At 41.9% G+C, this 24,902-nt stretch overlaps 1 protein-coding gene across 1 annotated transcript in view; it reads right to left on the bottom strand.

Annotated features, from left to right (window-relative positions):
* Window positions 1-24,902, bottom strand: part of kcnh5b (potassium voltage-gated channel, subfamily H (eag-related), member 5b) — a 194,467-nt gene that overhangs the window by 49,846 nt on the left and 119,719 nt on the right. The window contains exon 12 of the mRNA XM_004554683.4: window positions 2,364-2,560. Coding sequence (XP_004554740.3) covers window positions 2,364-2,560 — 197 coding nt within the window. The remainder of the gene's footprint in view (window positions 1-2,363; window positions 2,561-24,902) is intronic.

The following is a 24,902-nucleotide window of genomic DNA, read 5'->3' as shown; positions in this document are numbered from 1 at the left end:
CTACATACTCAAAGACATGAATACAAACAAACTGCAGCGAAACCTGCTTCAGAGAAAGACAAGATTTCCTGTTTGAATGTCAGTAAAAATGGGCAAAAGGGTGCAGGACACAATGAGGCTATCTGTATTGTATGTATAATTTATCACATTTAAGCCACACTTAAATGGAAAAAAACCCTACTGAGCTGAGGGACTATGAAATATGAAACACGACAAGTAAACAACAACAACAGACTTGTTATGAAAGAAAATCAGACAATATAATGTGTGTGAAGAAAAAATAGAAAATGCGCCAGAATGGCAGAGAATAGTGTTTGATTAGGACTTGTGTTCGCAAGCCCGTACTTTCAAATTTCTCTCAAAAAAGAGAGAGAGAGCACAGAAATCCCTAAAAACCTAAACAACAAGCCTCATGTGTGGCTGTGAAACTTCTGCTTGAAGCTTCACAGTTTTACAAAAGATGAGCAATGGTATCAGAAATTATCATGCTTCTCTGGTAAAAAGGCAAAAAACACATGTCTGTGGCCATAAAACCACTGAGGCTACAAGTCTGCTCACACTGCACTAGAAAACTTATAAGATATTTAGCAAGTCAAATTTGCTCAACTGTATCGATCTGTTTTTAATGAATTCAGCCCCAGCTGAGCCATACTTTTCTCTTATTTGGAACGTCAAAACTTTCCAAATTTCCAAATAATATCCCACTTTTCCAGAGAAAATAGAGCTTTGGCTCAAATGTGTTCTAGATTTAGAGTTGATTGCATGAAATTGACAAGTAAAGCATGGCATCAGAAATTAAAATACTTGCTGTTGAACATTCACACTGCTTAGTCACTATTACAGTGAGTAAAAAAGCTTAGAAAGCTAACCAGCCTAAAGATTCATTCTCACTATCACCAGCATCCAACAAGCCATCAAACTGAACTTAAAGGCTTGATCACTACATAGAAAGTAGTGTATATGACACCTGAACTTGAATGTTTTATCGTTTTTCCAGTTGCAATGTTTTTGATATTTCAAAAGCAAGAAATCTCACGCAGACTTGTCACATAAAAACAAGATTTACCAGAACCTTCAAATGGGGACTCGTGACTACTAATGTCAAACTTTGTGTTTTGATATATTTGTCACTAGAGCATGGCTGTGCCAGCAAAGGAAGTTGTACTGAAGATATATCATGTTAGTCAAAGTGTATCAAAGCTGTAATATTTTAAAAAAAAACCTTACTGTAAAAAGGTGAGCTGTTGTTTTGCAACAACACAGAATGCCCCCTCTAGTACATAAGCAGTGCTGTGTGCTTCTCTTTACTTGACTGTTTTAAAAATTCAGTGTCACCGTGACATGTTTGTGTTGGTGTCTAGCATCAGCAGACACTGCTACAGCACAGATGTAATTCAACAACCAACCTGCATGATAATCTGATCTTGCTCTCTAATCTACATCATCTTGGCTTTCTGCAGGGAGTGGAAGTCCAGTCATTGCTTGATGCTATTGGCCAGAGGAGCAGACAGCTTGGGTTGGTAGACTAAATACGAAATTTAGGTGCCACTACTACTGACCCTGTCAACAGCAGCGAAGCCTGAAAAACTATGAGTCAATTGTGTTGTTGCACTGATGAGTACGGTTGTTGTCACAACAGCGTCAGTGCATCAACAATACTGTCTACTTATTAATGAAGTAAAGATGTAGATGTGTTACTTTGCTTAAATTTACAAAATCTCCAAACTTTTTATGTGTTTTTTATTTGTTTTATTTGATGGGTCTATGCACAGTTGTGGTCATGTACTCATGGTGATTTTGGGCTATTAATGATCTCTTAAACTGATCTTTTTACAGGGTGAAAGGATTTACAGCATACAACTTAATCCAAATCCAAAATAAACTCTACAAGTTTGAGTTTATTTTTGGATTTTCCCTAATCCACACACACAGGGTCAAATACATACATACATACACCCTTGGACATTTAACCTTTGGTTATCTGTTAGAAAGCTGCACCTCAACAAGATATTTTTGGTAGCCATCAACAGCTTTTGCATAATTCTGGCTGAATGTTTGACCATTCTTCTCTTCTTGGCAGAACTGGAGGAGTTTAGTATCTAGGCTCATTTTTACCTGTTTCCTTTTAACTATCTGAAAACCTAAAAAAATCATTCTAAAGTTGGCTTTAGAGAATAGGTTTTTTCTAAAACCAACTGTGAAGTCAAATAAAGAACAATCTGACTGTCAGTGATGTGAGAAGAAGTCATAAATACATCCACCTACACAGAAAGCAGCAAGAAAGGTTTGTCAGACTGCAAAGTGGAGTGATGTCTGTTATTATCACTATTTATGTACCATGTACAAAGAGCTGAATGCCTTACCCGCTTGCGCAAGTTACAGGTGAGGATGAGGTTGCGGGAGAAAGAGTTGGCGAAGGAACTGTAAAACTCCAAAACTTTGAGCAAAGCTTCCCTCTTGATGACGTGGAGGTCACAGTAGGTAAGCGCTCTAACATTTGCACACGCATGTGCAAGAGTCGTTTCTTTCCAAAAGACATCTCCGAACACGTCACCTTTTCCTGAGGACACAGTAAACAGGAAGAGCATTTTATTCATCAGTGACAACTATCGCAACATCAATTGTTTACAAAGATGACAGCTGAGGTAAAGCACAGAACAAGCCCTGCATGCCCCACACATTCAGTAAATTAATACTGTGAAGTTACACAAGTTATTCAGATTCCTGCTGCTGTGGCACAGCACAGCCTAATGTTGGAAATGCTTACCAACAATGAGTTACAAGCACGAACACACTAAGAAGAAGTGGGGGAAAAAAAAAAGAAATCCTGTCCTGTTATCTATGAAACTGGAAAATCATGTAAGATTTGTTTTGTTATATAAATCTGTTGTGTCTGCTTTTGTTTGGTAAAGAAAAATAAATCTATGTATGTATACAGCGGCTCTTTTTATTTTGCAATTTGCAAGTTGGGAAAAGGTCCAAGTTTAATAATTTATTTTATTATACAAACACAAATTTGCATTTAAGAAAACCTGACTTTTCTTTGTATAGGCTGTCAGTTATTGGACATACAAAGAAAATCATAATTGGCAAAATACAGTATCCGCAGGTCACACTTACAAAAAATGGTAAATGACAATCGGCCGATAAAACTGCAATTTGTGCATCTCTAGTTTAATTGAAAAAATATAGAAGCCTTTAAAAAGTATCTCATAGAAAGCAAGAAAAAAGTGTAGACCACAGTCATATAGGACTGGGGAGCTGTCTGCGATCTTCTGGCAACTATGACTCACTACACCTGTCACTAGGCCTGAATGAATGAGGCTGAATATACTATAAGAGCTGCTTGTAATGTATAACTTGAGATGTAGTGATTTACTAGCAATTTCTGAGTATGTCTACAAACAACCCTGTCGATGTCTGATATGGAGCCACATATACCATTGCTGCATATTTCTGTGTTTTACCACCACCCACCAAAGTGTGAGTTTACATGAGTTAAATGGTCACACAGCATGGAAATGTCATTTAAGAAATACATTAATATTTAATGAGAATGACATTAAATCTCTGTGTGAACCACACTCTTCTTCTTCTATCAGTCTACGCTTTGTTCCTTAGCAACAGTTTTACCTGGCCAAGTCCATAGCAAATAGACCTGCTGATTTAACCATTTTCATCATTAAAAGTTGATGGCAGCTGGCATGTAGTGGGTATGGATACTGTTATGTTGCCAGGTAGATAACTAATAAACCATAGAAGAAACCAGAAAAAATATTTTTTGAAACATTGACTATAGAGTTCTGCTTCACCCTTGGGTGTTGATCAATGTGTCTGAAGTATAGCAAATTTCTTTGAAGCGCTTAGTCTTTGGAAATAGAAAGTTCACCATCCATGACGTGTATGCTCAGTAGATGGTTCTTATATAGCCCTATTCTACTCCACTTGAGCATTCCAAGTGCTTTATAAGCATGTTGGCACTGTTGGTAAACCTGGGTGAGCTACAGACAGCCCATCTAGCTGCCTCTATTGCCAGATGGAGCAAGTGTACAATCAAGTGTACAAACACTTTCTAAATTAGATGAATCAATATCCCTTCCTACTGCAAAGTGGGAAGCAGATTTATCAGTCAACCTAGACCAAAACTTCTGGTCTCAGATTTGCTTAAAAACTTTTAAATTAATTAAAAATCCCAGTCTGCAATTAATACAATACAAAATACTTCATAGAGTGCACTTTACAGGTCATCGGATGTTCAAGATGGGCTTTACATCTTCCAACAACTGCTCACACTGTCAAGGCAATACACCAGACAATTACATCCACGCTCTTTGGTTCTGTCCACCAGTGCAAAAGTTTTGGCGCGAGATATGTGAAGACTTATCAAAATGTCTGAAATGTAACATTCCAACCTCCCCCTTAGTGTGTTTGTTGGGCAGCTTAGATAATGTCACTTCAGAAAAGAATATAGCCCATATGATCTTCACTGCCCTATGCATAGCCAAGAAAACAGTCCTCATGAACTGGAAAAATAAAAATAATCTTAATTCTAACCAATATAGAAATTATCTATTAGATTACATTAGTCTTGACACAGCCTCTGCCACCACATCAGATCAATTGCTCTGGGCCCCTTTTATCAGCTCCATCACCTAGTGGGGGTGGGGGGTCATAGTTTGGTCCCGCCTTCACTGTTGTGATTGGTGAGGGGGTAGGGACAGGCTTAGGGCGTCGGGGGGTTCCCCGGAGGCATCTTCCTTGGGGGGCTCAACCCGGGGTAGCGGTCACGTCCGGTTGAGGGCTCTGTTGGCTCTCAGGTGACTGTTTCCTAGCGGCTGCGTGCAGCGGGGCTAGGGGAGGGTCTGTGCTGACGGACGCGGGTTACTGACCTGGCAACCTGGCTGCCCCTGGGTGGGTCCGGGATGGGCGTGAGGTTCTGGGGGCGCTCCGTCTCTGGGCTGGGGCCCGGGCCGGGCCTCGGGGGCTCGGGTCCTGGTTGGTGTGTTGCCGGGGTTGTGTGCGGGTGGGTGCATGGGGGCCCGGCCCTGGAGCAGGGTGCCGCCAGTGCATCGAGCCGCCTGGGGGGCTCTTCAACTGGTGGGGGGGATGGTCACATCTTGCAGGAGCTTTCTTCTCTCAGGAACTCTCTGCAGGAGGGGGAGATACAGGAGAGGTGGAGGAAGATCTCAGCCTGGGCGTTTACCGTCTTATGTAGTCTGGAAGATGTGTGGTTGGTGGGGTGGGTGCAGTTTTCTCTGTGGTGGGGTTGGGTGGACTGTCCAGGGCTCTGTGGAGCCGGAGGGCGCTACTGCACTGGGCCCCGGTCTGATGGGCCTGGGCCCCCCTTCCCTGGCGGGTCGCGGAGGGTGGGAGTGCCTACTGGGGTCAGCGGGGGAGCTGGCCCCAGGGAGGGGTTACCTGCCCCTCCCTTCCTTCCCTCCCCATCTCCAGCTGCCTCCCTCTTCCCGCTCCTCCACAACCACCCACACATGCAGGGCCTTGGAGTGGGGGTATGTCACCAGGGTGCAGAGGAGGCTACCCCCCGTCCCCTTCTGGCTGCCTCTGCCTCAATTTTATCCCACAACTTAGACATTCACATTATTCACACTCTCATTACACATACATATAGGATCTTGGGGGTGGGCACAATCACGGAGTCCAAATCACCATCAGGGTGTATACCTCACCCCTGACGTCGTTGCCCACCTCTCAATTTTAAATACACTTAGTCATTGAGGGTTAGCAGGAGGGACTATGCGCTTACCTGCTGCTCCTTGGCAGGTAGCTCCATGCCCTCCTGGGTTTTAATTGCACCTTAGAACACATATGCATCAACACTACAATGAGCGGGTGGAGGGAGGTTTGGAGTCTTCTCCCACCCCCATTCTCTGCGGCCTGCTGGAGCGGGAGGGCTAGTAGGAGGAGTTGGCCGTCCGACTGCGGTCTGGGGTGTGGGGCCTCCCTGCTGCTGCGGAGTCGGGGTGGTCTGCCTCTCCCCACCGCAGGGAAAAGGGTAACACCACCTGGGTCTGGGTGCAATTCCCCCCTCCAGAGGCAAGGGTACCTAGACCCGGTTTGTAGAGTACGCTTGGGGAGTGCGATTGTGTGTACAGCGTCTCTTTATGTCTGTCTCCACGTTGGTTGAGTGTGGAGTGAGTGCATATGAGAGCATGAGGGTGGGAATGGATGTTTGTGTCTGTGTGTGCCTGTATGTCTGTGTCTATATGTCAGGTTGGGTATCAGACGCCACCTCTCTGGGGACACCTCAGGCCCTCCAAGGTTTGGAGGCCTATCTCCACCCACCACCACTTCCCCTGCCGGTGGCGGACTCCCTCAGGTGTCGGTGTGTTGGTGGTTCTTTGTGTCTGGGGGTGGGCGTCCGGGTACACACCGGCTCACTCCTTGGCGGCCGCTTGTCGGGGCCTGGGGCCTGGGGCTCGCTCGGGCCCCTTTGGAGGTGGGGTGCCCCCGGCCTCTCGGCCTAGGGCTCGGTCACTCAGGCGCAGCTGGGGGCCGGCGGAGCTCACGGGCGCGTCACTGCAACTCCCCCTGACTTCTGCTCCGCGGCTGCTGGGCGAGCCCTCATCTGGGACTCTCCTCAGCTCTTACTGGGACAGTGGCGCGGCTGCCCCTCTGTTGGTCTTCCATGGTCTCTTGTGTTCTGGGGGCCTCTGGATGTCTGGAGTTTTGATCTCCTCCATACCCGCTTCACACCCTGGAGGACGGGGCTGTGGCCCCCCCACACTCCCTAGCAGATCATTACATGGAGAAACCTTTGGAATGCAAGCATGCTGATCCACACAGGTATGCACACATGGGTATTCACAGACGCGGACTAAAGCTTTCTTGGCTGCTGCCTCAAAGCACACTGTGCGCTGTCTATCTTGCGTGCTGCACAATATCGTTTATTACTTAGTAAATACTGATATCTATGACTAGCTAGTTTATTGTGATGGTATGGTGCTTTGTTTTCTCTATTATTATGTTGCTCTTTGTTGTTTGCTGTCTCCTCTGTTTGTTTTTGTTTGTTTGTTTGTTTGTTTTTTTTCTCCATACAGGTGACCCAGGAGTTTTTTTTTTTTTTTTTTGTCTCTCCTCCCCCCCCTTCTCACCGTCTCTTCTCCCCTTTGGTTTTCTTTCTTTCTCTCCCCCTCTCTCTCTCATTCATTACCCCTGTCCTATTTATTAAAAAAAAAAAAAAAAAAAAAAAAAAAAAAAATGACAAAGGATGAACTGAAGCTCTGCCATCACGTAATGTCGCATACTGCTGTTTCTGATGTCATTTAGAAAAAAAAAAAAAAAAAAAAAAAAAAAACAAATCATGTGGTGCAACTGCTCTGTAGGCTACTCCTGCTTGTGCAGTGGTTGGTCTGCCAACCAGTCGCAGAGAAGAGCAAACGTGTCTACTGTAGCCACTACCTGTGTTTTTTGTACTTTTTAAAAAACTATTAAATACCTACACACACAGAAAACAACTGCAGTAGCATGACAGAGTATGCACGAGGCTGCTACATAACCTTTGTTTTTTTTTCTAGGAGATTCATAAAGTCTTTAAAATCTTTTTAAAAAATACAGTAGGAACATATCTGAAGAACAGCAGAATTTAAAAAAAATCTTAAAAAAGTTATGACCTAGTGAATAAACAAAAATTCAGCTAAAACCTTCTGGATGATGAAGCAGATGACATATAGCAGACGTATATATGTATAGCAGATGAATGAATATTTACACTTGTGAGCACCTCCTGAGCAGTGCCATGCTTGTTGTCATAATAACAACACAGGAAGAGAACAACAATTATAGGAACGAACGAATACATCATGTCATCAAAAAATATTTGTGATTGATGAATTCAATGGGTGCCTGATAGTCAAAACATTAATGTGTATCAATTGACTCCAAAAAGGCTCCAACCCCACTGTGTTTCCTGATATGAAAAGAAATGAAGTTATAAAACACAAAAATAGTTAAAAAATGACCCATTATGAAATCAAGATATCTTAAATAGGCAGCATACAGAATATAATGGTGCTTCTGCATGACTTTTCCCAGAAGACATCTGTGCACTCTGAGCTCAAGAAAGTGAAGACGAGACTCAAATCTGTGTCAAACTTGCCACAACTATCGTCTCAGCATTTTTCTGACAGCTGACCTGGATAAGATGTGACAAAAAGCAGTCCACGCTGTCCACAAGCTGTCACAACACGCTGAGTAATACGCGTATACTGCTTCCAACATACAGTCGCAAAACGAAGCATGTATGCCACTGTGGGTTGTGTGAGTGAGTGAATCTCATCTTGACAATCCCTCCTTTGCACCCTCGAGGGCCCATTTCCTTCTGAACATCCAACAGAGGCTCAGGCAGCAGGACTCATCTGGAATGAGCTCCCTGGAGACCCACAGTTCCTTGCCAATTAGGAGTCTGGATGTGGATGTGGTCACGCGGACCAGGGGGTGCTGAAGATGGTGGCAATGTGTGCACTGAATCTAACGCGTACAATGAGATTATAGATGGATGAAGATGGATACATTGGGGCCATAACCCCCATTTCCAGGCTCTGCAATACTCCTGATCACTCAAACACATCTAAAGCCTTCATATTATTCTGCCTGTCTGCAAGAAGGAAAGTGGTGTACAGTGTTAGACTATAGATAAGAAGCAAAAAAGAAACAATCAACTCTCATATGCAGTCTTAAAGCCTAAATGTTATCTTTTTGACTGCAGCCAAAGGTTACAATTTTTGGACTAACAGTGTAAGTCTTAAGTTATCAGCAAACACTGATAAGCTTTGTTAGAAAGTTGCATTCATACCTGCTAATAAGTAGCAAGTAACAGACTAATAAAGTACTAGAATTTTACTCACCAAAACTGAAGCATAAACTTTGTTGCAGAGTCTATGTCATAGCTCAGCATATATTTTAATCTGGGGCAGAAAATGTGTGCCCACAGTAGCCTGCAACGGGCTATTTTGGGTCGCTATATAGGTTTTCTATGGGCAAGACTATTATGGGTTGCCCACAGAAAACTGTAATGGGGGACCTTCAGGGTAAAACTACTATGGGGCCTGTATGGGCTAACCCACAAAGCAGCCACAGAGGGTTTTCTCTGAGCAAGCCCACCGTCGGGTACCCAGAGAATTTCCTCTTGGGGATCCAAAAGGGCAAAATTGCTACAGGCCCCACATTGGCTACCTTTGCCCATAGAAAACTCATGTGTTCTGCAGCTCTAATTAGAAAACTGTCTCAAGCCCCTTGTGTCTGCAACCTGTTAATTAATGAAACCACACCCTTAATCTTAAGAATTAGTGTCACTAGTGGTGACAGCAAAAGTTGCAGGCCTTGAAACAAATAGCTGATGGGTAGTAGCAGCCACCACATTAGGGGCTAAAAATCATGAACCACCCTAAAATGGCAATTAACAGTTAGCATTCTCTAAACAGATAGATTGCAAATTGCATTTTTCTTGCCCTCATCAATCATATGCTGGTCTGCCAGTCTGGCATCAAAAATCTGAGATGATGCAAAGGAAATCAGCTGACTAGCATGTTCTAATATTTGTTCATGTTGTTTGGACAGGTTTTCTCTACTATAGAGAATCTTCAACAACAGTTCAGGATTTTCTGTTTTCTGCAATCCAGATGTTGATATTATTTAACCATCTATGACTAACAAAACCCTCACAAGAACAGCTCATTCAGATGGCTGGTAGTGAAAATGTTACAGCATGGCCTGGTAAACAAAGCCCACATTTTACTCCACCTTTGCTTTTGTGATCAACTTTTTGGCTTCTCAGGCCAGACCACAAATTGTACGACCATAGCACTGGGATGTTGCACTCCTTCCTCTTGTAGAATCTTTAATTTGACTGTTTTATATGCTGTGAAGGAGTGCTACCTTTTCCTGATTGGGGCATGCACTTGTTCCTCATCCTGCCTTCCTCCCCTTTCTGCTTCTTCTCCATTCTGGCTTCTGTCACCAACTGATTGGATCAGTGCCATAGTTCTATGCTGCACCCTCAGAATATATATATTTCTGTTTTTTTAAAGGGCTGCCAACTTGCCATTCAAGGCAGCTGTGATTTAGTATGAACACCTAAACAATCTCTGCTCTTTGTGAGTAACTATATGTGAGACAAACAGAGTTCAGGGTAGGGTTAGAATTCTTTTGCATTGTTTTTTATAGTTCTTTATCCTCTTGCTATTCCCTGGAGAATGAGCCAAGAGTTAGATCTTTCTCTCTGTTGACTTAGATGGGGTCAGGGGCCTCACTTCCATTTTATTATTTTTAAATAGAATAATTAGGTAGGTTGGGATATTTCTGCATGAATTAAACTTTTTGTTTGTTGATTAATTAGCACCCATTTGCCCTGGTTGAGCTGTGCTTGATTTGTATTTCCACTGTATAAACTTTACTTAATCAGAGTGTGTCCAAACTTTGCTTGGACCTCTGAACATTACTTTCCTGTTCCCTAGGAAGCTGCGGTTCTATTCTATTATTATTTCTTTCTTTATTTCAACATGAAAACTAAAATCATTGAAAACGCTGAAGAAAAGAGACAAATCAATCACAGGTCAGTAAATTAAATGAATGTGAAGCGCATTTCAGCATGACCTGATCTTAGAATGCCAATAAACAAGCTACCCTCTAACTCATATTAACCTAGTTTACTTGTTCAATCACATCTCATCCCGAATCTGTGTCAGTATAGTCTGAGTGCTTTAAATGTTCAATTTGGGGAAAACAGTCTTGTTTTTTTCTGATCTTTCACTAAGGAACCCCATGCTGAAACAGCCTTGGCAGAGAAAACAACAGATGTTAATTCCTCCCTGCTGAATTTACTTCCAAGGTTTGTTTCCCCCATATTATCCCGACCCTCTGTGACACACTGTACAATAATACATCTTTGATCCCACTGGAATCCAACAGGACTTGCTGGGTGCCAAATCTTAGCCAACATAAACAACCCAGAAAAAAAAAGAATCAAAACAGATCACAGCTTTTCTTAGGCATCAGTGTCACTGAGACAAATGCGGTGTTATCCGGTGTTATCCGGTGGTATTTATGCAGATGAATGCATTTGCTCTAAATGAATTACACTGGAGAATTTCTTCTCTTTACAAACACCAACTCACAGTTAACGTTCTGACATATGTGTATCCCCCATCAGCAGAAAAAGAAATTACCTGTGGGTGGATGTGCCCTTCTATTGCTTTATCTAGCAGTGCTGCTCAACCTGATGGCAGTCCAATAAGATACATGTCAAGGTGGTACTTAGAACCGGTGTGCTGATGCTGCTGTAACCACTGTCAGCCCATTATCCTGAACCGAGTAGGTGGAGATAGTTATACAGCTGCAGTGACACTGATATCCTCCAACAGCAGCATTAGTGGTCCTTACTGTATTAGAAGCCCCACTATTACCATTTGAAGCCCATGCTGGCCTTGCCGCAGATAAACTGTCCACTTGTAGAAATGCTGTAGATATGAATGATTAATAATTTCTAGTGAAGATATAATTAAGTTCATTCTATTCTCAACAACAGGAACTTGAACTGCCTCAAAGTCCCAACATGACCAACAAGGTATTAATCAGCACTACTTACTCTAATAAGATGATTAATTAAAATAATTAGCTAATTAAATAGAGAATGTTGCTGCATCTGATTACAGCAATATGTCCACAGCACAAGCTTTATGAAGTGTAACCAAGGTGACCTGAAGGTCTGAGAGGGTTTAAGCACCTGGGAAGGGATCTCAAGACTGCATTGTAGGCGGTTGACAGGTGGTGTCGTTCTCTGTTTAATGATGGTTGTTTACAGTAGATACAGAAGGCTTCCTTTACTCGTCTCTCAAACCATCTGTCTTAATGGTCAGAAATGTGAATGTTCTTCTTCGGGTACAGATATACAGCTGAGTCTTGACTTGTTGAGGTAGCTGTTGAGGTGTTGTGCCATGCATCTGTAGAGTGGCTGTTTGGTTTGTACCATGTGGATGTCTCAGCACTCGTCACTACACTGCACAGCATAGACTATGTTGTGTAGCTTGTGTTTAGGAGTTTTGTCCTTGGGGCAAACCAGATTTTGTCTGACGGTGTGGCTGGATATCATACTTAGAATTAAATTGTCCCAAGTTTCTCAGACAAACCTGCTACATAAAGGATGAAACAGAATGCTGTTCTGTTTGCAGTGTTGGGGAGTGATGGAATACACGTACCGGCGTTACGTATTTAAAATACAAAACATGAGTGAATGTATTTGGTTACAGTTACCGTTTAAATGGGTGATAATCAGAATATATTTACTTTGTTGAAATAAATAGAATACATGGCAGTCATTTCTGGTTTCATATGTTTGGCTATCCCCTTTCTATGCCTTCTCCAATTTCTGTTATAAAATGCAGTCGGGTGTAGGTTTAGCTCAGTTGGATGAGCATGGTTAGAGCAGCCGGCACAGGTTTGAGAACAACTCACGGCTCTTGTTTTAATTTTTTTTTTTTTTACTCAATTTCCATCTGGGATTAATACAGTACAAAACACGCAAAAAAAGGCTCTAATGTAAGCGTCCCGTTAACGCTGGTGACGTCAGTTACACAACGGACCCAGAGCCAGCATCCACGGGCAGGATCTCTTATTTGGAAATTCCGACACCACTTCATAATAAGAATAGGATGTGTGAATCTTCAGTATCTTCAATGTACTATTGCTATTTGATTTTTATTTATATTTATTTATTAATGAACTCATCACTGAGCTAACATTGTTAGCTGCCGTTAGCTGACTGAAGACTGTTAGGCCGTTTCTAAATACTCATGTACGCAGGTCTGTACTTGCGTTTTCGCTAGTCTGGACTTCCTAAATTCACACACGAGTCCAGACTTCCCGAGAACGCAGCGCGATTGTTCTACAATTGGAATGGCAGTGTACTTGATGACATCACAGCTGTCATTTTTACTGCCATCCCCTCTTAATGTAACTGTGATTAATATTTGCAATGGAAATTACACATGACATAAAAACATTATACATGATATACATGTTTAAAAAAAAGATAATTTGAACTGATTTTAACTAATCTGAATTGAATAAATATTTAAAATATAATCTGATTTTAGACTTGATGGATAGCATTAACAACCTGCTAGCTGCACGTAGTCATGTGCAGTTCCACATGATTATAAACAGACAAAAAGAAAACATATGACTGATACAGAAAAAGTTTTCTCCACCAGATCACTGCAAAAAGTGCAGCCTTGCCTAATGTCCACCCTATTGTTACTCATTTTATATTAAGATTTGAAAATCTAGTTGGTACTAGAAAAATTTGCATTTCCTGTGAAAATGCTGTGTGGATGCTTTAAAGCTGAAGCTGTCTGCAAAAACTAGCTGAAAAAGCTGAAAAGTTGCAGAAATTGTAAAAACTTTGCAGAAGCAAAGGAACCTTGCTAAAATGGAATAACTTAGCAGAACTGCAATATCTTAGAGGAAACATAATACTTGGCAGAAATACAATAGTATAGCAGAACTTTGTTGTAACTTACCAGAAACATGATAACCTCTCAAAAATACAAGAATTTAGGAGAAATAGTATAAGATAACAGAAAGAATATATTCAGCCAAAAATACTTAAGCATTACAGAAACACAATGATTTAGAAAACTAGTACAACACAGTAGAAATACTGTGATTTACCAGAGACACTGTGATGAACTATGAATATTGTAATTTTAAATCAATACTATGTTTTAGCACAAATACTATAATTTGACAGAAATACTATCATGTGGCAGAAATACTATGTTTCAGCACAAATACTCTGGTTTAGCACAAATATTATAACATAGCAGAAATACAATTATATAGCAGAAATGCTGTATTTAGAAAGAAAATATAATATAGTAGAAATAGTATGATTTAGCAGAAATACTACAATATAGCATAATAACAATGATTTAGAACAAATACTATGATTGAGCAGAATAGTAATAACTTAAGTGAAAATACTAGAAAAGTAAGATGACAAGCTGAAAAAAAAAACGGAACATGGTTAAGTTCCCTCAAAACTAATTATTTTTCACCTGTGATAAAAAAATAAAGAAATAAAAATAAATGTAAAAAACAAGAAGGAACAGCCAACAGATACACACAAAATCAAATATGTATATACAAATGCACAGAGAGAGACACACACGGAGGGTCTATGCCAGTCAACCAGTCTGAATATAGCCTATTATATGTTTTTCTAACAATGAGATACTGCCCTAAAGAGGGTCTCTCTCTCTCTCTCTCTCTCTCTCTCTCTCTCTCTCTCTCTCTCTCATGCACACACACACACACACACACACACACACACACACACACACACACACACACACAGGGAGAGAGAAGTAAGCTGCTGAATTTGAATCCACCAATCAGAGAGGCTGTGTACTTTTTCCCGCCAAAACAGGTGCACGCAGCACAGAGAGACACAGGATTTTTGCAGTCTATTTCTCATAATGACGACTCCCCTCAAACAAATGACCATAATTTCCTAACCGTAGGTGCTAGAACGGTCATTCTTACACCGTTTTGTTCAGAAGAGATGGGGGAATCTTAAAGTGTTGACAATTTATCATTAAAATATGAATTATTAAAGATATTCGACTTCTAATGCACCATAACTGAGTAGAGCAAAGCAAAAACTGTCTTGACTTGCACTCAAACAACGCTTTCTAACTCTAAATCTATTTGGAGTATTAATATCATTCTTTCACCGTAAGAGACAGCAGGCTTTGGTGAACAATCATGGAAATTTTCAGGTCTCTGTGGAAATCCATTAAAAAGATATGACGAGAGAAAAAAGTGGTTCATTTCCAGAGTTTGAAATCTGAAGAAATCTGAGCGAAGGACAAATTTCCTACCCTCAAACAAGTCCAACTCATTTCAGAACGGTAATAGGTGAGAAAGAAATTCTTGAATTGTGAGCGTCAGGAGTGTCTGAAGATATACTGGGACAAGCCTCATGTCTTAACTTTGCTACGTTAAGGAGATATGACAATTTGAAAATGCCTCTCATTACAGAAATCAGGCGGTGATTTTGAACAAACTCTCCATTGACTTTCTATGGAGAGTTTTCCGACTTTCTGTTGGTCTGAGGAGATTTGCCAAAATTCTATAAATTCCACAACAATGATAGTGACATTTTCAGAAAGCCAGCAAAAATACCTACGTTTTGATGTATAATATGTGGAAGTTGAGTGAAATTTGAGCAAGTAGCAAGAAGTTGTTCGGACATGAAGAGAAGACTGCGAAACCTTCAGTGGCACACTGGAAGCCAAGTGCATAGCAACCATAACAACGCATGGTTGTTCTACGTGAAAATATGAGGAAGTGGTTAAGTTTCAAAAACAAGCAAATTTTAGCAGAATTGCAGAAGTTTCCCATTCATTTCAAATTAAAGGAAAAAAGCTTAATATTTTAAAAAGTATAATAGTGAAAATACCAAAAGACATAGCCGTCATTAGCAGAAATAGCAGAATAGTTTAAAATTTGAACGGTGAAAATCGGCTGAAAATTGTGGAAGTAGATCCACAGCGAAAAGTGTACGGAAACACCAAGAAGGAACTCAATAGTGTGGATGCTTAAAGCATCCACACAAATAGTGTGGATGCTTAAAGCATCCACACAATTAGTATGGCGAGTAACTTTCAGTAATAGTAATAAATCACACAGCAATAGAACATTCATGTAGTTGTAAACAGCATGACAATATATCCAGTAATCCAAAGTATTCAGAATACGTTACTCTCAATGAGTAACTTAACGGAATACATTACAAAACACATCTGGAGCATGTATTATTTAATCTGTAGTGGAATAGATGTTAAAAGTAACCTTCCCAACACTTTCTGTTTGTCATTCTGATTCTTCCTAGTTGGTGTCTGGCCTTCTTTCCCATATATCTTCCCTGAGTTGGTGGAGACCCAGTTGGTCTTCATCAGGCTTTAAGAGGTCAGTGTATTTATTTATTTATCTATTTTTACGTTTCTGTTCCATTTCTTTTGTTGTGCCTTACAGGGAATGTTTTTTTGTTGAGAATTGTAGGGTCCTGATTACTACAGGGAGTGCAGAATTATTAGGCAAATGAGTATTTTGTCCACATCATCCTCTTCATGCATGTTGTCTTACTCCAAGCTGTATAGGCTCGAAAGCCTACTACCAATTAAGCATATTAGGTGATGTGCATCTCTTATTTATTTATTTATTTTTTGCCTGTCCCGTTTGGCTCTTTTGCCATCGGAATTGTTGTCTAAAGGTAAAGAAAGATGCCCAACGGATTTACTTTACCAAATTGACCATCCCAGCCTTGCCGTAATGGTCCATTTGATTCACCTTTTATTGTTTATTTTATTTTCACTTACTGAATACGGGACAGACTTGACTGGGGGAAAGAAGGGGAGAAAGAAAGAGGGAAAGAGAAACAGTTGAGAAGAGGGACGGGGGAGAAGGGCAAAAGACAAAAACCAACAGAGCAGGCAGAAAAAAAAAAAAAGAAAAAAAATGCATATATCAATCACCTGGATCACCTGCTGAGAAAGAAAAAAGAAAACAAGCAGAAGAAAACGAGAGCAATAGAATAAACAACATCACAATGATATATGGGAATATGACAGTAAATACTAAATATTAAACATTATTGTGCAGCACATAAGATCAACAGAACACAGTGTGCTTTGAGGTAGGAGCCAAAAAGGGTGTAGTTTGTGGGTGTGATCACCCGTGTGTACACCTGTGAGCATGGACGCGCTTGTTTTTTTTTTTAAAGGTTCCTTCATGTAATGATCTGCTAGAGGGTGTGGGGGGGCCACAGCCCCGTCCTCCAGGGCATGAAGCAGGTATGGAGGAGATCAAAACTCCAGACATCCAGAGGCCCCCAGAACACAAGAGACCAAGGAAGACCAACAGAGGGGCAGCCGCGCCACTGTCCCAGAAAGAGCTGAGGAGAGTCCCAGATGAGGGCTCACTCAGCAGCCGCGGAGCAGAAGCCAGGGGGAGTTGCAGTGACGCGCCCGTGAGCTCCGCCGGCAGCCAGCCGTGCCTGAGTGACCGAGCCCCAGGCCGAGAGGCCGGGGGCACCCCACCTCCGAAGTGGCCCGAGCGAGCCCCAGGCTCCAGGCCCCGATAAGCGGCCGCCAAGGAGTGAGCCGGTGTGTACCTGGACGCCCATCCCCAGACACAAAGAACCACCAACGCACCGATGTCTGAGGGAGTCCGCCACTGGCAGGGGAAGTGGTGGTAGGGGGAGATAGGCCTCCAAACCTTGGAGGGCCTGAGATGTCCCCAGAGAGGTGGCGTCTGACACCCAACCTGACATATAGACACAGAAATACAGGCATACACATATACAAACATCCATTCCCACCCTCATGCTCTCATATGCACTTACTCCACACTCAACCAACGTGGAGACAGACATAAAGAGACGCTGTACACACGATCACACTCCCCAAGCATACTCTACGAACCGGGTCTAGGTACCCTTGCCCCTGGAGGGGGGAACTGCACCCAGACCCAGGTGGTGTTACCCTTTTCCCTGCGGTGGGGGGAGGCAGACCGCCCCGACTCCGCAGCAGCAGGGAGGCCCCACACTCCAGACCGCAGTCGGACGGCCAACTCCTCCTCCTAGTCCCCCCGCTCCAGCAGGTCGCAGAGAATGGGGGTGAGAGAAGACTCCAAACCTCCCTCCACCCGCTCATTGTAGTGTTGATGCATGTGTGTTCTAAGGTGCATTTAAAACCCAGGAGGGCATGGAGCTACCTGCCAGAGAGCAGCAGGTAAGTGCATGGTCCCTCCTGCTAGCCCTCAATGTCTACGTGTATTTAAAATTGAGAGGTGGGCAACGACGCCAGGGGTGAGGTGTACACCCTGATGGTAATTTGGACTCCGTGTATCGTGCCCACCCCCAAGATCCTATATGTATGTGTAATGAGAGTGTGAGTAATGTGAATGTCTAAGTTGTGGGATAAAATTGAGGCAGAGGCAGCCAGAAGGGGACGGGGGGTAGCCTCCTCTGCACCCTGGTGACATACTTCTACTCCAAGGTCCTGCATGTGTGGGTGGTTGTGGTGGAGCGGGAAGGGGGAGGCAGCTGGAGATGGGGAGGGAAGGAAGGGAGGGGCAAGTGACCCCTCCCTGGGGCCAGCTCCCCCGCTGACCCCAGTAGGCACCCCCATACTCCGCGACCCGCCAGGGAAAGGGGGCCTAGGCCCATCCAGACCGGGGCCCAGTGATGTGCATCTCTGCAATGGAAGGGGTGTGGTCTAATGACATCAACACCCTATATCAGGTGTGCATAATTATTAGGCAACATCCTTTCCTTTGGCAAAATGGGTCAAAAGAAGGACTTGACAGGCTCAGAAAAGTCAAAAATAGTGAGATATCTTGCAGAGGGATGCAGCAGTCTCAAAATTGCAAAGCTTCTGAAGCGTGATCATCGAACAATCAAGCGTTTCATTCAAAATAGTCAACAGGGTCACAAGAAGCGTGTGGAAAAACCAAGGTGCAAAATAACTGCCCATGAACTGAGAAAAGTCAAGCGTGCAGCTGCCAAGATGCCACTTGCCACCAGTTTGGCCATATTTCAGAGCTGCAACATCACTGGAGTGCCCAAACGCACAAGGTGTGCAATACTCAGAGACATGGCCAAGGTAAGAAAGGCTAAAAGACGACCACCACTGAACAAGACACACAAGCTGAAACGTCAAGACTGGGCCAAGAAATATCTCAAGACTGATTTTTCTAAGGTTTTATGGACTGATGAAATGAGAGCGAGTCTTGATGGGCCAGATGGATGGGCCCGTGGCTGGATTGGTAAAGGGCAGAGAGCTCCAGTCCGACTCAGACACCAGCAAGGTGGAGGTGGAGTACTGGTTTGGGCTGGTATCATCAAAGATGAGCTTGTGGGGCCTTTTCGGGTTGAGGATGGAGTCAAGCTCAACTCCCAGTCCTACTGCCAGTTTCTGGAAGACACCTTCTTCAAGCAGTGGTACAGGAAGAAGTCTGCATCCTTCAAGAAAAACATGATTTTCATGCAGGACAATGCTCCATCACACGCGTCCAAGTACTCCACAGCGTGGCTGGCAAGAAAGGGTATAAAAGAAGAAAAACTAATGACATGGCCACCTTGTTCACCTGATCTGGACCCCATTGAGAACCTGTGGTCCATCATCAAATGTGAGATTTACAAGGAGGGAAAACAGTACACCTCTCTGAACAGTGTCTGGGAGGCTGTGGTTGCTGCTGCACGCAATGTTGATGGTGAACAGATCAAAACACTGACAGAATCCATGGATGGCAGGCTTTTGAGTGTCCTTGCAAAGAAAGGTGGCTATATTGGTCGCTGATTTGTTTTTGTTTTGTTTTTGAATGTCAGAAATGTATATTTGTGAATGTGGAGATGTTATATTGGTTTCACTGGTAAAAATAAATAATTGAAATGGGTATATATTTGTTTTTTAAGTTGCCTAATAATTATGCACAGTAATAGTCACCTGCACACACAGATATCCCCCTAAAATAGCTAAAACTAAAAACAAACTAAAAACTACTTCCAAAAACATTCAGCTTTGATATTAATGAGTTTTTTGGGTTCATTGAGAACATGGTTGTTGTTCAATAATAAAATTATTCCTCAAAAATACAACTTGCCTAATAATTCTGCACTCCCTGTAATGAGCTGTCATGGTCACGTAGCTTTCCGTTGCCCTGGAGGTCTGCCCATTTGTAGTAGTTGGGCAACAGAAGATGCCTGGGACAGTTCAGCCATAACTGGTCTTTGTATTTGAGTTTCTGGTAAACCTTAGTGTTGAAGCTACATTTTGCATAAGATCCAGTCTTAGCTATTGTAGTGATCAGAGCAAGGTTGAGTGAATTCTAATACACACTTATACACACTTAGACATGCCATGATATCGGGTTATATAAGCATGTTAAAAGTCTGGTGTCTAAAGCAGATTTCCATTTCAGTAAAACTATATTAATTATTATTAAGTGTGTGGCCACTTTGACAGATTCAGCTGTAGCTGGTAGCAGTCTGCATACAGAAGAACTCATAACAACAGTCACTTAGATGTAGATGAATATACTAATATTAATACTGATAATAAGAAAAAAAATACTGGCACTGTGGGTGAATTGTTAAGCATCACTACTCTGACTCAGATGTTATCTCACTGCACTCTTGAGATAGTCATTCAAAGCAGCACTGCCTTAAAAAAGATATTACCCTCTCTGTGGAAGGTTCCCTTTTATCATTGTCTCTTTAACCTCTGCTTCTAATATATTCCTCTTTTAATGTATTACACATCAAAAAAGCTACATGATCATTCTTAGTACCATATTTTGTAATGCAGCCAGTGCACACTTGTATGTGATTAGAGGCTCATCTCCTGCTGCTCACTGTTTCTCACTGGGCCAGAACATATTGCTATATGAATAGAATGAATAGAATGGATCTGTAGAGAGTTCTTGGTGTAAGGGGACACACTCATCACCAGACATATGTTGGTTTTGGTTGAATTCATTGACAACCAAGCAAAGATAAATGCAGTGGAAAAACTCTTTCTCAGCATCACGCAAAAGCACTTCTGTTTTTTTTCTCCAAGGTGCCTTGCGGGGCTCCATAAAAGGCTGGTAATTGTTTTCCTAACATATTTAATAATGGAGTTAACACTACATGTAGTGTGTTGACTTTAGGTGTGTTAATTTGTATGTCTCTGTTCTCCACACTTCCACATTTCCACACAGATACTTTATTGTCCCTCAAGAGAAAATCTGTTTCCACAGCCTGTGTATGGAGACATTAAAGAGCCATTTTAAAAACACACACTGGCATTACCACAAGTATCTTTGTTGTTCCAGAATATGTGTGCGCATACTTGTGTGTCACCTGATGCCACTGTACACTAATGAGAGCAAAGTGTGTTACATGCTCAAGGAGCATCCTCACCACTCAGCCTGGGGGAAAATCACTGCTTCTGAAACCACATCCAGCACAGAGCAGCTTCATCCTCCTTTTCTTGTTCCTCCCTCTTTCTGCTTCACCTTAATTTCCATTTATTTCACTTCTGTCTTTAAGTTGTATGATCATACTTATTTTCTCCTTCCCTCGTTTTACCATCAATCCTTCCATCTCCTTTTTATTATTTTATTTGTATGAGTCGACTGTGTTTTTCTCCCCGTTCCTTTGTTCCTTCATCCTTTCCTCATCTTCTTTCTATCCTGCAGTCTACCCTCTCTTCCTCTCACCACCAAGGATCATTGCATTCTGCTTTTTTTTATTCCTCTATTTTGAAATCACTTTCTTTAGAAGGCTTCACTTCTTTAGTAGGCTATGATCAGACAGCTACCTCTTCTTTTCCCTTCTACCACTCCTTTCTTCAATTCTGCTGCTGTCCCTTTACATCCTGCAGTGCATTCTGCTTATGTTATTATATCCAATCATTGCTCTTTCCTCCCCTTGTTTTTGTTTCTTTTTCACTAAAAGAAAAAAATACAAAGAATGGGACAGAAGTATGAAGAGGAAAACTTTGCAGAAGAAGGCAATTATTAAAGTGAAGCCTTCTTTTCATGCCAGGAACATACAGAAAATACTCTTATCTTGCTTCCTTTAACCTCTACTATTTATTGCAATTCTTCTCAACCTTTCCAAGATCTTGCCGTTCCCCTTACACCTACACTGGCCTCACTCCATCCTCCTCTCAGTGCGCAGGCTATGATCAGACAGCTACCTTGTTCTCCAGCACAAAAGACGTGTTGCAGCCCTAAGCACCGCTACTGAGGAGACGTTTACTTGGTTGCTATGCAACACAAACTTTAACAACAACTTGCAGGCAATCCAGTTAGGATCAGATGGGCTTGTTGCTACCCACAGTGAATTCTGTGGAGAGATTTTCAAATTCAATAAACAGTACTTAATTATTTCTTTCAGCACATGTGGAAAGGATATTCAAAGATCATTGAGTTTCAAGGTGTGCTATACACTATGTTACTTTATACATGCAGTCTGTTTATCTAGTTTTATAAAACACATAAATACATTTAAAAAACTATGTTTTGTGCTATCATACATACACATATTACATAAATGAAAATATGTGTATTTGTGTGGTTTTTCTGATTGCAAGAGTCTATAACGAGTCTATAGTTATGATCACAACAGTAATGAAACTGTTTTAATGATTATAAAGGCTATTATAATAATTGGTTGAGCAGTGTGAGCTGTTACAAAGTGCTTTCAAAATGTCAGCGCCACAGTTTAAAGATATAATGAGAAGTGTAAAACAAACACAACCATGTTAAAAATATATTTCAGTGCAATCTTGATCCTGTCTGTCTCCACAGTATCAGCAGCAGCAGACGACTAGCTGACAATTTACTGATTAATGACCCCAGTTAGATGAAGCAATTTATCAAACATTTAATATGCTCTTTATGAACCTCAGGCTGCTTCCTCGCCTGCTGCAGTCTCCTAATGATGTCAAGGAAGCAAAGAGGCAACACAAACGGAGACTCTGCAGAGACCAGATAAGACAACAAGGCCCACTCTGACGTATTCTTGCCCATAACAGTCATCTGCAACTGATTTGGTGATCTACGTGAGACCCATAGCTGCATAATAGCAGTTAACAATATTAGATGCCAGAAACAACAAGGGATTACGGTATTCCCTAACATTTGAACGTCAAGCGTCAAGAGCACACGCCATCTTGGAGATGTCCGCTGATCACACTGCATTCCTTCACACATAACTGTTGTGATCTAGTCCCATTTCAGAAGGTGGCATCCTGTTCGAGATCATTTTCCAATAATGTAATTTGATTGTCTCAGCTCACAAAGCTACAGAAAAATTCACTGGTCACCTATAGAAAACGTGTCCTCCAGCTTCTGGAAACATGAGACTGCAGAGCCCATAGAAGCAGTAACAAAATGGCATCAAAAATGAGTCTAAGTTGGACGTTGAAAAGACGTCCACAGCCAGGGCTGGACTGGGACAAAAAAATCAGCCCGGGCATTTTGACTAGTGACCGGCCCACCATGGTATTATAGGAAAAGCCATAAAGCCTTAATAAACTTAAACCTACACCATCCTCCCTATTCTGGTATTCTAAACAGTACTTAGCAAAAATATAAAACAACCTAATTTATAATTACATATAGCTAACTAATAAGGTTGCCAACTCCCAGCAAAAAAAGAAAAAAAAATAGGGAACCACTCCCCCACCCTCTACCTCAAGATGCTTAATTGGCTAAATTGATTTTACTTTAATGCACGTATAAAACAAATGCACAGAAATCTATTATTTTTCTCCAGTAATTAAATAGATTCAACATCTTTCTTCAACAGAATTGCAGACTGCACAGATGGTACCTTCCCAAAGGAAAGAATACTATAACTTATAGGGTATATACTAGACTTAATATTTACTGAATACAATAATGGATTTCTATACATTTTACATCAGATGAAAACTTTGGTTGTAAAATTCAGATAATTATTTAGTAAAAGCTAGACATTTTAAATAAGAATAAGAAAGAAAAGTATTTCTTTGTGCCCCCTTTCCCTGTTAATGCCCTACCTGGTCCCCCTGGTAAAACTTTGCTAGATCCGCCCCTGCACACGTAGCTGTCAGCTACTTAGAAAAGGATTCCTGGTGTTATTTGTCTCTCAGAAACAGTTCATAACTTCCCTTCAACTCATTCATGTCACCTAAAAGGTAAACCTGTTTCTCCATCACCTGTTCAGCTCTGATGATTCAGTAAGGACATCTCCTGGTTTCATCTTCATGTTTCCCTCTCACCACATGTACAAACCGATATCATGACCAGCAGCTTTTACAGCTGTGGCTCCAGCAAACATCAGCTGATACTAGAAAGTAATATTAAATAAATTCTAACAACATCTGATCAAACTTAAACGTGCTGCTGTTGTTTAGAGTGACCTCCGGTGGTTTCCTCTTTCTGCCACAGAGAGAAAAGCCAATCAGCTGATCATGGATCAGTTTCATGATTGAATTAGCAACTTTCTATCTTAAGTAGTATAGGACAAATTGTCTAAGGAGCTTGCAAAGAAAAGTGTCTGGACTTGTTTAAGTTGCTTGAAGACGTTTCACTTCTCATCCGAGAAGCTTCTTCAGTTCTAAGGTCAAATGGTGGAGAGTCCCAGATTTAAACCTAGTGGGAGTATCCCCCAAAGAGGGACAAAGGACCCCCTGATGATCCAGCCGAGGTGTGAAAAAGGGTGTAGGTCACAATCAGCCAGGGTTTCGGGTGAGCTCATTGTGAAACCTGGCCCCACCCTATCATGTGATTTCCTGAGGTCAGATGACCCAGGATGTGGGCCACCATTTGACCCTTAGAACTGAAGAAGCTTCTCGGATGAGAGGTGAAACATCTTCAAGCAACTTAAACAAGTCCAGACGCTTTTCTTTCCAAGCTCCTTAGACTACGATGACCTGGATGACTGAGAACCTTCACAGACATATAGGACAAATCGCGTTCCTTTTCACCTCAACTTTAAAGTTCGACCTCCTCGGCTGTAATTGGTCCAGCCCAGAGTCGATCATGACCAACTGGCCAATCCACCACCATTCATTTATACCGTTAAAAAAGAAAAGAAATAAAACCCCATGAGCCCATAAAAACCCGTATGCCCGATGGCCAGTCCAGCTCTGTCCACAGCGACCACATCAGGACTATAAATAACTCGTACACGGGGGTCAATGGTCAATGGTGGTCAATGGTAACTTTATTGTCCCTAACGGGAAATTGATTTGCAGTATGTCCGTACAAACAAACAAACAAACAAACAAACAGATAACCAACACATCACATACAATCACCAAAATAATATAAGCCTGATAAAACAA

This window comes from Maylandia zebra, linkage group LG19 (genome assembly GCF_041146795.1).
Source record: "Maylandia zebra isolate NMK-2024a linkage group LG19, Mzebra_GT3a, whole genome shotgun sequence".
Classification (NCBI taxonomy): Eukaryota; Metazoa; Chordata; class Actinopteri; order Cichliformes; family Cichlidae; genus Maylandia; species Maylandia zebra.
This window is presented reverse-complemented; position numbering and strand designations above follow the sequence as displayed.